This window comes from Leptopilina heterotoma, unplaced genomic scaffold, assembly GCF_015476425.1.
Source record: "Leptopilina heterotoma isolate Lh14 unplaced genomic scaffold, ASM1547642v1 Lhet_256, whole genome shotgun sequence".
Lineage (NCBI taxonomy): Eukaryota > Metazoa > Arthropoda > Insecta > Hymenoptera > Figitidae > Leptopilina > Leptopilina heterotoma.
In genome coordinates this window covers 655902-668079 of record NW_025110968.1, presented here as the reverse complement: position 1 = coordinate 668079, position 12178 = coordinate 655902, and the positions used below count along the sequence as shown (strand labels likewise).

The 12178-nt window shown below is 30.6% G+C and overlaps 1 protein-coding gene across 1 annotated transcript in view; it reads right to left on the bottom strand.

The window, feature by feature from the left end:
* Positions 1 to 12178, bottom strand: part of LOC122503293 (DDB1- and CUL4-associated factor 13) — a 117224-nt gene that overhangs the window by 59679 nt on the left and 45367 nt on the right. Inside the window, exons 3-4 of the mRNA XM_043613773.1 lie at positions 9499 to 9667; positions 9273 to 9420 (exon numbers count right to left, since the gene is read on the bottom strand). Coding sequence (XP_043469708.1) covers positions 9273 to 9420; positions 9499 to 9667 — 317 coding nt within the window. The remainder of the gene's footprint in view (positions 1 to 9272; positions 9421 to 9498; positions 9668 to 12178) is intronic.

The window sequence follows — 12178 nt, the reverse complement described above, 5'->3', positions numbered from 1 at the left end:
TTTTCCATTTAAAATTCCATTTTCAATTTCAATACTATTCAATAGTAATGCACATTTTAAATCACCGCTAGTATTTCGACCTTTCAATTAAAATTTAGGCTTCACAAGTCTGAGTCGGTATTGCTTTATCAAAGAACTTTATTATAAACACAGTATTGGTCAAAATTGTGAGTCCACCCATCTTTAGGCGAATAAAAAAAATTTTTAATACACGGAAAAACTTTTTTCAAGAGTTATTACGAAATTTATTCAAGAATTTAGAATATGGAAAAAATTTAAAACTGTTTTTAGAAAAGTTCAATATTTATTAAAGAATTTTCAGGTGTTTTTCTAATGGCTTGGAAATAATTGTTCTTGATGAAATTTTGAAAAGAATAAGACCTTACAGAAGTCATTTGGCCCGTATCTTATTTAAATATTTTTAAAAAATCGTCATTATCAATGTTTTACAAAAATTTGAATAACTTCTAAAATAATGAACGCTTTTTAATGAACTTAATCTTATTTTAAAGGTCATTTTCTACAAAATGAGGATTACTTATAGGCATTAACGTGTAATTTTTTTCTTAGAAATTCTAAATCTGATTCAGGAATTGTGGGTATATACTTTAAATCATAGAAAGGCAAAATAATAATAATAATATAAACATATACCGAAAAAAATTTTAGTTTTCATAAATTTTATGTTTAAACATTTTTTTTATTCCCCTGAAAATGGGTGGATTTACAATTTTGACCGGTACTGTATAATACAACCCTCCCACCATCTGCCCCTGTCGAGCTATGCAGGAATGGTTCTACGTCCCAAGAGAAGGTCCATGTGGAACGAAATTTTTGAAAAGCAATCGCTTTTAAAAGCAAATAAACATATTAAAAAAGGAATAAAATTTCATTATTAGTTTTATTTTGAAACTGTCAACATACTCCAGATCTTATAATAAAAATAAAAAAAATCCATTTTGCATTTTATGTTAACCTATTTGAAATACACATTTTGCATTTTTCATTTTAAATAAGAAACAGAAAACCATTTTCCATTTTAAATAGATTTTATGAACCTATTTGGCATTTTGTATTTTAAATAGATATGAAGAATCATTTTACCCAGCTCTGTATATTTTATAGTTTGAATTTATCTGTATTTAATACAAATTGTTTTTAATATACAAATTCAATATTATACCAAAATTATTCCGGATTAAGTCTTTGAATTGGATTGAATATGGATTGTTTCGGACCGTCTGTGGATTGTATACCGTGGTTGTACCGGTTTCCGTCCATCTAAGGCTTAAACTCATACATAATACCTTGAAAACAATGGTTTTTCTTCTAAAGTGTGCAATATTTTTTAAAGAAAGTAAAGTTTATACTGTCTTTTTTTATTTAAAATAATTTGTCGCTTTCAATGTATGAACAATTAATTCATATAAATTAATATAAATTATACTTTTTATGGATCAATTTCCGTCCACATAAAATTCATTTGCCCTAGTATCCGTCCACTGATTGCCCCAGTTTCCGTCCAGGGATATATTAGGTATTGTTAGTAAGTAAAAACCTCAAAATTTCAATTAAAACGTCTTTTAAAATATTTTCACAATATAATTATATAATTTTATAAACAAAAAATCTGTTCAAAGTATTCAAAAGTACACTGAAAAAAATTCTTAGTAGATTTGACTACTTTTTAACTACTTTCCTTAGTTCAATAAGTCCCCAAAGATAATTTTGAACTTACATTAATTATCAGATATGTAGTTGAATGAAGTGATAATACAGTTGCATTAACTACTTTTCTTAGTTAAATAGGAACCAATGACAGTTTTGCAGTAGAATTAACTGCTGATATGTAGTTAAAGTTACTAAGATAACTCAGTAAAAAAATAACTACTGAAAATGGTAAAATAAAATTATTTATAATTTATTATAAATATTATCGAGTTGTATTTTTTTATATTTCCCCCTACCCACTTTTGTTTACCTATACCTTATTTATTTAATGTCTATATACCTAACGGAGAAAAATCTCTAAACGTCGGGAGTTGAACGCTCGACCCTAACATTCGTAAACCGAAAACCCAACCACCTAACCACGCTCGCCCGCTTCGATGAGTTGCTTAATACTTAAAGGCATTCCTGACACAGTTCAACTGATAACTGTAGTTAATTTTACTACTTAAAGTAGTTGCATTTACAACTTTTCACAGTTGATAATCTTCTATAAAAATCTATAACATAAATTACATGGAAAATAATTCAACTCCTAGAAGAAGTAAAAACTACTACAAAATTAGTATATCAAACTACTTTAAGTAGTAGAATCTACTACTTTCTGTAGTCATTTCTATAACATACCTGCAGTTACAAAGTTAACTGTAAAATTACATTAATTTAATTAATAATTTTTAACTACATAAAACAGTTAAAATAAGTATCAAAAGTAGCCAGACTAACTAAAAAAGTAGTTCGTTTTATTACTTTTTACTCTACTAAGGGGATGTAGTTGAAAATGTCTCATGTATTTTTTTCAGTGTATCAAAAGCAGATTGAAAAGTTTTTCTAGATGAGAAAAACAAATCAAGGTCGGGCTTGATTTGTGTGAACATCAAGTTTATGTTTTAAGTTTTATTTATTTATTTATGTTCTAAGTATATCAGAAACGTCCAGCGTTTTGATTGGCTATGCTCATAGAGAATTTCCAAAAAATTTAATGTTTTGGAAATTCTCTATGAGGATAGCCAATCAAAACGCTGGACGTTTCTGAATATACTCAGAACGGAGGAGTTATACAAGCCCCTTTAATCAGGATGATCATAAGTTTCAGTTAATCAATTTCCCTGACAATTTACTGATATTAAAATTAATTTACCTGACAAAATTCTTTTTACAGGAAAATATGAATGTTTACGGAAAATGAGTAAAATTTATGATTTTAATTATTTTTTAAAATGACAATTATAACCCTTCCTGAATTCAATTATTTTCTACAATTTCCACCCAGTAAAAAAAAAGTATTGAAAGAGAGCGAATAGTATTGTCGGTGAGTTTCTGCCAATACGGTTTTCACGCGAAAACGTATTGGCAGAAACTCACCGCCAATACTATTCGCTCTCTTCCAATACTTTTTTTTACTGGGCAACTAAACCTTCGCTTCTAAATCAATTAATTTAAATAATTTTCCGAAAGTTCTTCTAAAATTCTGTTATATTTTAAAATTATTTTTGAATTTGATTGATAAATTTTAATTAAAAATTTTTAACATGATTGTTTCCTCTAAAATGTTAAAAATAATTTTAAAATGTTATTTTTTTGTATATATTTGAATTTTTGAAAATGTGTAATTGAGAATATTGAATTTTAAAAAATTAGAAGCTAATTTTCATTAATTTTCATTTTTTAATTTACCTTTAAAGATTTTTTATTCTACAAAAATTGTAACAAAAGACTTGAAATAAATTAATTATTTTCAATTAAATTTTACAAAATTTCAACTATTCAAAAAGATTTGTTTATAGTTATTTTTCACATTATAAAAATCAAAATAACTTGTACTTTTTTTTACTAAAAATTGTGGTATTTTGTCGCAATTTTCTTAATTTCCCTGACAAAAAATTTTTTCCTGACATTTCCCTGACTTTACTGACATTCTTGCTTTGAAATATGTTCAAAAATAATCTTTTTTATTTTTTAACATACAGGAGTAAAAAAAACTTATTTTTTAATTTGCAATATCCACGTGGACAATTGGTGAAAAATTGTCCACGTGGTTTATGGACGGCCCCTAACTATAATAAAATCAATCTTTCTTAACAAATCTAAAATATATCGAATATCTCTTTAATCAAACAACTTTTGTTAAACGTGTTGAAAATAATCAAAGTGTTTAAAATAAACTGTTCTTATTGAAATGTATTAATTCTTGGCTTTATTTTCCCACTGGTACACTCTATCAGTGTTTTTAACCTTTGAATTTAAGAAAAATTGAAAGGGAAATTGGTTTCTATTAGAATGTCTTTTCATCCCTTCTATTAACATACTATTATTAGTAGAAGTGTGAATATTAATTTTTTTTGAATTTGGTGAAATATTTTTTGAGTTATGGAGTTTCAAAATTTTGATTTTTTTGAAAATATATTTTTTTCAATTCAATATATTTATAAGTAAAATTAATCAAATTTAAAGTATAAATAGTGATTTTTAAAGGGGGTTTCACGGGCTATAAGCTGGTGACCTTTTTTCTATGAGCCATGTAAAAATCAGGGTGGGACCATGAGAATTTTTGAGGAAAATAATAATTTATCATTATTTTACATAGAAAATGATGATTTATAATTAATTTCTTCAAAAAGTTCCATGGTCCCACTCTGATTTTTACATGGCTCATATGAAAAAAAGTAAGCTTTCGATTGCGATACGTTACAAAAAAACGAAAAACACCGATTTTGAGATTCAGTAAAACTTGGTTAATCCGATTCTGTAGGGACCCCACTAAGAATGCGTCTTATGCGGGAGAACATATTAGGTGGGATATAAAATGTATGTCTTTAATTGCAGGGACCACCATAAATGAGCGTCTTAAGCGGGAAATCGTATTAAACGGGATCGTATTAACCGGGTTCTACTGTATATTGAAATTAAAAATTTGACCTTAAATTTCAAGGTCAAATTGACAGAAAACAATTTTTTTTTTTCATCACCAGCTTATAGCCCGTAAAAACCCCTTTAATAATCACTATTCATACTTTAAATTTGATTAATTTTACTTATAAATATATTAAATCGAAAAAAATATATTTTCAAAAAAATCAAAATTTTGAAACTCCATAACTCAAAAAATATTTTTCATAACGCGGTGCAAAAAAGGGCACTTTTTTGCACCTTGTTATGAAAAATATCGTTCGTAACTAGTGCTAGCAGTTCGCTTCGCCTACAGTTTGTTCCAAAAAAGTGCTCATTCAAAAATTGACAACTGCTCGCACTCGTTACGAAATATACTATTATCAAATTCAAAAAAAATTAATATTTGTACTTCTACTAATAATAGTAACATTTTAGCAAAGTTTAGAGAAAATTCATTTTTTTACCTGGGCAGATGAGGAATTTTGCCCCATACATGTTCGTAATTTGTGGTTACGTTTTATTTTTTTACTCCGAATCCCTTTGAGATCCCAAGATAAAACTTACAGGACATGTAAAGCATATTTGCCTTAACATTTAGTAAAATTTTGAAAAAAATCAAAGATAATTTTTTTTCAAAAACGGATTTTTAATTAAATAAATCCCAACAAGTCATGAAAATAAGTGTTGAACTGACGTGGAATCCACCAATTACCACTTTTACTATCAACCCCTCATTTCAAAGTATTACGTTTATGCCCTCACGCATGCTACAAAATTAGCACGAGCGACAGCAAAATGTGTCTCATTGAGCAAGCACGGTGTAACTCGCACGTCATGTGCCTAAAGTGCAACAAAATCAGAACGAGTGACTGCTAAATGCGTCTCATTATGTACGCACCGCGTGACTCGCATGTCCTTCGCCCGAAGTGCGACAAAGTGCGACGCATGATTGTTATCTGGGGCAGTTAGCGGTGTAGAATTTTCTTGTGTAGAGTTTATTTGTGTAACATTAATACCGCCCCGTTTTTCTATGCACACAAGCACTTTTTGCAAAATCTGAATCCAAACCATTGACACAAATCTTCTTAATTACCTAAATCCAAAATATTTTTTTAATTCTTGAAGAAACGCGATTGCAAAATGGGAAAGGCCAGAGTAATGTAATGCGAATAATTTTAACAGCTGAGCCTTTACTCTCCCTGCATGCTTCTGCCCTCTAATGGCAAATGGCTGTAACAAACGTCTTGCCGCCTGTCATTACATTACTTTTGTTGCTTTTGTATTTCCCATTTTGCAACCGCGTTTCTGCATAGATTAAAAAATATTTTGGATTTAGGTAATTAAGAAGATTTGTGTCATTGGTAACTTGTATAATTATTTTTTTATTAACATTCACTAAATTGTCCGGACTAATTTTTGACTGTTTCAGGCTAATTCCGGATTCACTAGTTGTATACAAATCGTATAACCTGACAATAAACCGCACTATTTCGGATAAATTCTGGATTCACTAGTTAAAATTAACTGATTAATTTCAGACTTCATCGTACCAACTCCGGATTCACTAGTTGTTAATAAACCGTATAGAGTTCGGATTTTTCCGGATTAATTTTGGGCAGCCCGGTGACTCTTCTAGCTTAGCATGTAGAAAATGTTGTCAAGAGAACCCGGTAAGAAGCGAGGAATAGAAAAAGATTAAATTTCCAGAAATATTCTGTTAAACGAGGTTTTTTTAATCTTTCTGAATAGGCGAATTTCCAAAAAAAACCCAATTCCTCTGTGAACAGCAAAATATCAGAAAAATTAATTCCTCTCTATTGCTCGTGTCAATGAGATGATAAAAAAGAATCCAGAGTTTCTATTTTTTTGAATGCGCAAAATTTTTCTGCTTCTTAACGTTCAAAAAAAATACAGAATCCTATCCTTTTGAATCGACAAAGTAAATCTTGTAAAACCCAGGCGGAAAAGTCGGACGAATACCGGATCGTCCAACCGTCTAGCGCCCGCGCCGGTTGAATTGGAGAGTCAATGCCAGTGCAGGCAGTCTGTACCGATTCGGATTAGAATTTCTGCTGGCGCAGTACAAAGTCGGATCCGACTTTCGGTACAGTCTTTCTACTGTCGACAGTACAGGTGCGGTACAAGATTTGATCCGACCGCCTGATCAAAATTTATACCACCTCGCAACCGGCGTTGTACTGGCAATCGTCCGTCTAACGACCCGAGCGGTACAGGCATTCTACCGACTGAGAACTATATAATTTATCTTATTATTAATATATTAATTAATTTAATTTACTTACTTATTTATTGACTTATTATAAATAAATTATAAGTAATATTAAATTTTGATTGGATTTATTTAATATTACTTATTTGTTTATTTATTGATAATAAATCAATAAATAATTGTAGTGGCTGCGCGCCTGGCTCGGTACAGATTTGATGCCGCCAAACACCCGGCGTTGTACTGGCATTCGTCCGTCTAGCAACCAGCGCGGGCCAAATTATATTCTTTATTAAAAATTCAAATAAAAGAAATGTTTAATTAACTATGCAAGGTGAATGTTAATTAATATTTAATATTTCTTTCAAATTAATTACATTCATCTTTTTCTCTTTTTTAAAAACATTTATAAAGTATAAATGAAACGCAGTAAATTACAAATGTTTATTTTAGTTAATTTTGTATTGATTTCGAATAGTTATAAAGTGAAGTGTTCAACTAATTATTCCTAAATAATAAAATAAAGATAAATATTAAAAAGATTGAAGATTGAATAAAAATATAATAAAACTTTAAATTTATTTGCATAATATAAATAAAATGCTAAAATATTGAAAAATATTTGAGTAAAAATTATTATTCACTTTATATATAAGTTTTTGTTTAGCGGTATTGTATATTGGCGTTATTTTTCTCACATCCGCAAGCGAGCGAATAGCGTAGTGGTTAGCGTATTAGACTTCGATGCGTAGATTAGGATAGGCTTGGGCTTCGTATCCCACTGCGAGCGTTTATAATTTTAATGTGTAAAAAAAATGTAAAATGTGTAAAAAATGCTTCAAACGATCTATAAATAAATGTTAATTAACATGCACCATGCATAGTTAATTAAATATTTTTTTTTTTCAATAGAGAATATAATTTTGCCCGCGTCGCTTGCTAGGCGGACGAATGCCAGTAGAACGCCAGTAGAAAGTCATGTTTCGGAACAAAATTTGGCCCGTCCTGGTTGCCAGACGGACGAATGCCGGTACAACGCCGGTTGTTCGGCGGCATCAAATCTGTACCGAGCCAGGCGCGCAGCCACTACAACAAATTGTCAGGTTCCAGTACAATGTCTGCACAGCTCCGGTCGTCAGGCGGATCCATGCCAGTACAGTCTTACCGACGTCTGTACAGGCGCGGTACCCTGCCAGTGGGAAATTTCCGCCTGAGAAGCGAATTGAAAAAAATAAGAAATAGCTATTCTTTTCAATCGACTTTAAGCGATTCTACGTAGTCAATTCAAATGAATAGAAATTGTTTATTCTTTTCAATTGACTGCTTCGAATTTTAGAAACGCATTAAAAGGAATAGAACTTTTGGCAAACAATTTGAAAAAGCCTAATCTTTCCAATTATTTGTAGGAGCTCCTCTAGTTATTGTCTTAAAATAAAACGCAGTGACAGCTATTTTTCGCGTCGTGTGAATTTCATTGTGATTTCAGTGCTAAATTATTAAAATGAAATATTAAAACTAGTGAAAATATGGTTAAAAACGCACAGTGCTTACGATAAAATAAAAAAATTCTCTTATTGAAATAAATGAAAGAAATTTTCAAGTGTTCAATGTTTAATGTTAAGTTTTCAAAACCTAACCTTTTTTTCAAGTGAAATATTGAGTGATAGTAATGCAATTCAGTGGAATAGAAATTTCTACTGATTTAATGTACTCTCTCACTCTTTTGAATGCGCGTTTCATATTTTGGTGAAGTCAATTAAGAATAATAGATTTTGCTACTTTACCTTGCTCCACAGAGAAATTGGATTATTTTGGAAATTCGACCATTCAAAAGAAATGAACTTCTGAATTCTTTTCAATTCCTCTCTTCTTACCGGGTGTCTCTATTATGAAAAAATTGACGCAATATCCAAATTTTCATTTCGACAATTACGAAAAAAAGACTCTAACATCAATATCTCTGGTTCTTCTGGGAAGTTATTCAGATAAGAATTGTTTACAGTCTAGGACACCTTAGAGATGAAAAATCAAGAGGTTTTTAATTTTTCCACACCTCCATTTTTAAAATACGGATTACTTTTGCAAATGACCGACAAAATGGGCACTTTTCTTTTTTCTAAAGAACCAATGAAATCAAGCAGTTAAATTATCGATAAATTAATGAAAACCGCTTGATTCGACTTGTCAAAACATGTAGATTGATAATAAAAAATTTTTAAAAATTAAAATTTTGCTCCAAAATTACTAAATTGCGATTATCTCGAAAACTAGAACTGACAATATGGGCCCTTTTCATGTGGACGTCCACATATATCATTTGTTTTTTATAAAAAAACGTTATTTCAAGATTGGTATGTTTTTGGGCCAAAAAACTTATGATTTGTATGACTTAAATATAAAAAGTAAACTAATTGTTTTTACATACTTGTAATCCTCATTCGCACAAGTGAATGTATATACCTCCATTGGATTCCAACAAAGTTTATTCGAACGCAATGACATAATTACTTTACGTAAAGGACCTACTTCTCTTGTATCGTATAAAATTATACTTCGATCAGATGAGCAAACCGCTAAAATGAAATTAAATACTGTTAATATATGTTAAAACATCACAAAATAATAAATTTTAAAAATAAATAATAAAATACCTAATAAATTCGTTTGAACAGGATTAAATTTAACGTCATGCAGACTGTCCACGCACCATTTAAAAGATTTAATTGGTTTACTTTTACTTGAATCCCAAAGATGACACACTTCACCACAAGTTGCGAATTGATTTTTTTTACGATTATGTGATACAGCAGTTAGTAGAGTCTATAAACAAATTAATTATGACTGTTAGAACTACATAGAGAGTACATAGCTGAAGTTTAACTTTTATGTTTTTAGGTCAATTTTCTCATATGTACCAATCCAGTGGGTCCAGAGGTTGAAATTGACAGATAAGAATTATGTAATCATTTTCAGAGATAGTTTTGCTATAATTATATATATACATATACAGAGTATTTTTTCAAATTATCCATTATTGTATTAATAGTGCTCATGTACATCTTAAAATGTTTATAATTCTTTTAATGAATTTGTGCACCAAGATATATCAGTTTTTACCCTGTCGAAGAAATTCGAACAAAGTGCGTTTAAATAGTGTTTTATAAAATGTTTTCTCCATGTGAATTGCCTTTTTAAGAACACAATACACTGAAACCTCACTTATTTAAATATGGGTCACGCAATTCAACACGAAGTGTCGTGTTTATTTGTACTTTGGTACACTGAAAAAAATTTGAGCGCCGAGACGTCTCAGCCATGGTGGCGCTGCTTTCTCTTACTTGTAAGAGCACTGATACTCGCTTTGTGGGATCGCAGCGCACCCACAAGGGGTACGCAGATGTCCCACAGACTGTTGCCCCAGTCTGATGGGCTTGCATCTCTACCACTGTGGGTCACCTGTGCACTAACAGTAGGTACGCAGCGTACCCAAACACAGGTCAGCATATGTGACCTGGTCTATGAAAAGGGACCTTACGTGTCAAAAAATCATTTTTTACTTTTTTGTTGATTCGGATAGGGTTTGAAACGCTCTTTAAGATGGTGAAAACCAAAAAATCATAAGTTGATTAGAAGTTTTTAAAAAAAATTTTTAAAGTCAAAAGAAACAAGAGTAAAAACACGAAAAAACTGATTTTTTGTTATTATACAAATTAAAATAACAAAGACGATAATTTTTTATTATTTAGAAAAGTTGACAGTTTCTTTGACAACTGTCGAAAGTTAAAATTCAAATTTGATATCATATTCGTAATCAGCGACCTCAAAAACCTTATTACTGTCTTTTTTACAAAAAACGATCACTTTTTAGAGAAGTTGACAGCTGTCAACTGTCAAATTGTCAATTTAACATCATATTCGTAAACAGCGGCCTCGAAAACCCTTACAAACATGTGTCACTTATTTATACTTATTGTTGCTAGTTAGAAAACTTAGATTATTTTTTCTATGTTTGTTTGTTTTATACTTATTGTTGCTAGTTAGAAAACTTAGATTATTTTTTCTATGGAGTTTGTTATTAATTTATATAAACAATTATTAAAAACAATTTTTCATTACTTGTATGTTTTTTATTTTGATACTGTGATTCACGGTGAAGAAAATAAGCCTAAATTGATTAAAAAAAATTAATATTTGAAAAAGTTACAAGGGTTTTTCTAAGTTAAACTTTAACTGTTGTTTTCTCGAAAACTTGTTTTCGCACGTTAGGTCCCTTTCCACTGTCCAGGTCACATATATACTCTTTTTGGGAATGCTGCGTCACTAGCTGGTGCAGCTGCACACCCAAATTTTTTTCAGTGTAGGCATAACTTATATTGGTGACGCAATTTGATAAATTGACATGATTGGCTGGTTTTGTTTGAACTCAACCCTGGTAAAAATTTCGGACTAATTCCGGATTAAATACGGACAGATTATTACGGATTAGTCCGAAAATTGTACAAAAAAGGTCCGAAAATGATCCGCATTAGTCTGATATTAATCGGAACGAAAACCTGAATCCGAAAACACTCCGATGTAATCCTGAATGTCTACGAATTCAGTCCGTAATTAGTCCGCAACAATCCGAATTTATGACCGGTGAAGAATTCTTCTAAAATATGTACGGAATTATCAGAAATCAATATGTAAAGAATACGGAATCAGTCCGCAACAATTCGAATTTAATCTAGTTAAAAAAACTTAATCCGTAAAATGTCCGAACCAATCCGAACTCTGTATGCAAGAAATCTGATATAGTCCGCAACAATTTGAAATTAAGTGTTGCAAAATCCTATTCCGAAACAAGTACGAAACAATCCGAAAACTGTATGCAACGAATTCGGAAATTGAGGCTCCGGATCTTAAAAGGACACTTGCAGCATTGATTTTAAATGGCAAAAGTGCCCTTTTAAGATCCGGAGACTCAATTGTCTGCAACGATTGAGATTTGATCCAATTGAAAGACATAATCCGAAATATGTATGCTAAGTATCCGAAAATTGTCTAAAATAATCCGGATTTAATCCAATTAAAAGGCATAATCCGAAACAAATACTAAACAATCCGAAATATGTATGCAAAGAATCCGGTAATAGTCAGCGGCAATCCGAATAATATCCGATCAAAACACCCCAGTCCAAAAGAAGTCTTATAATAATATGGAATTTGTAAACATATATATACAATCCACAGACAGTCCAAAACAATCCATATTCAATCCAATTCAAAGGCTTAATCCGGAATGATTTTGGTCAGATAAATTCAAACTATAATTATAATTTCGTATGACAA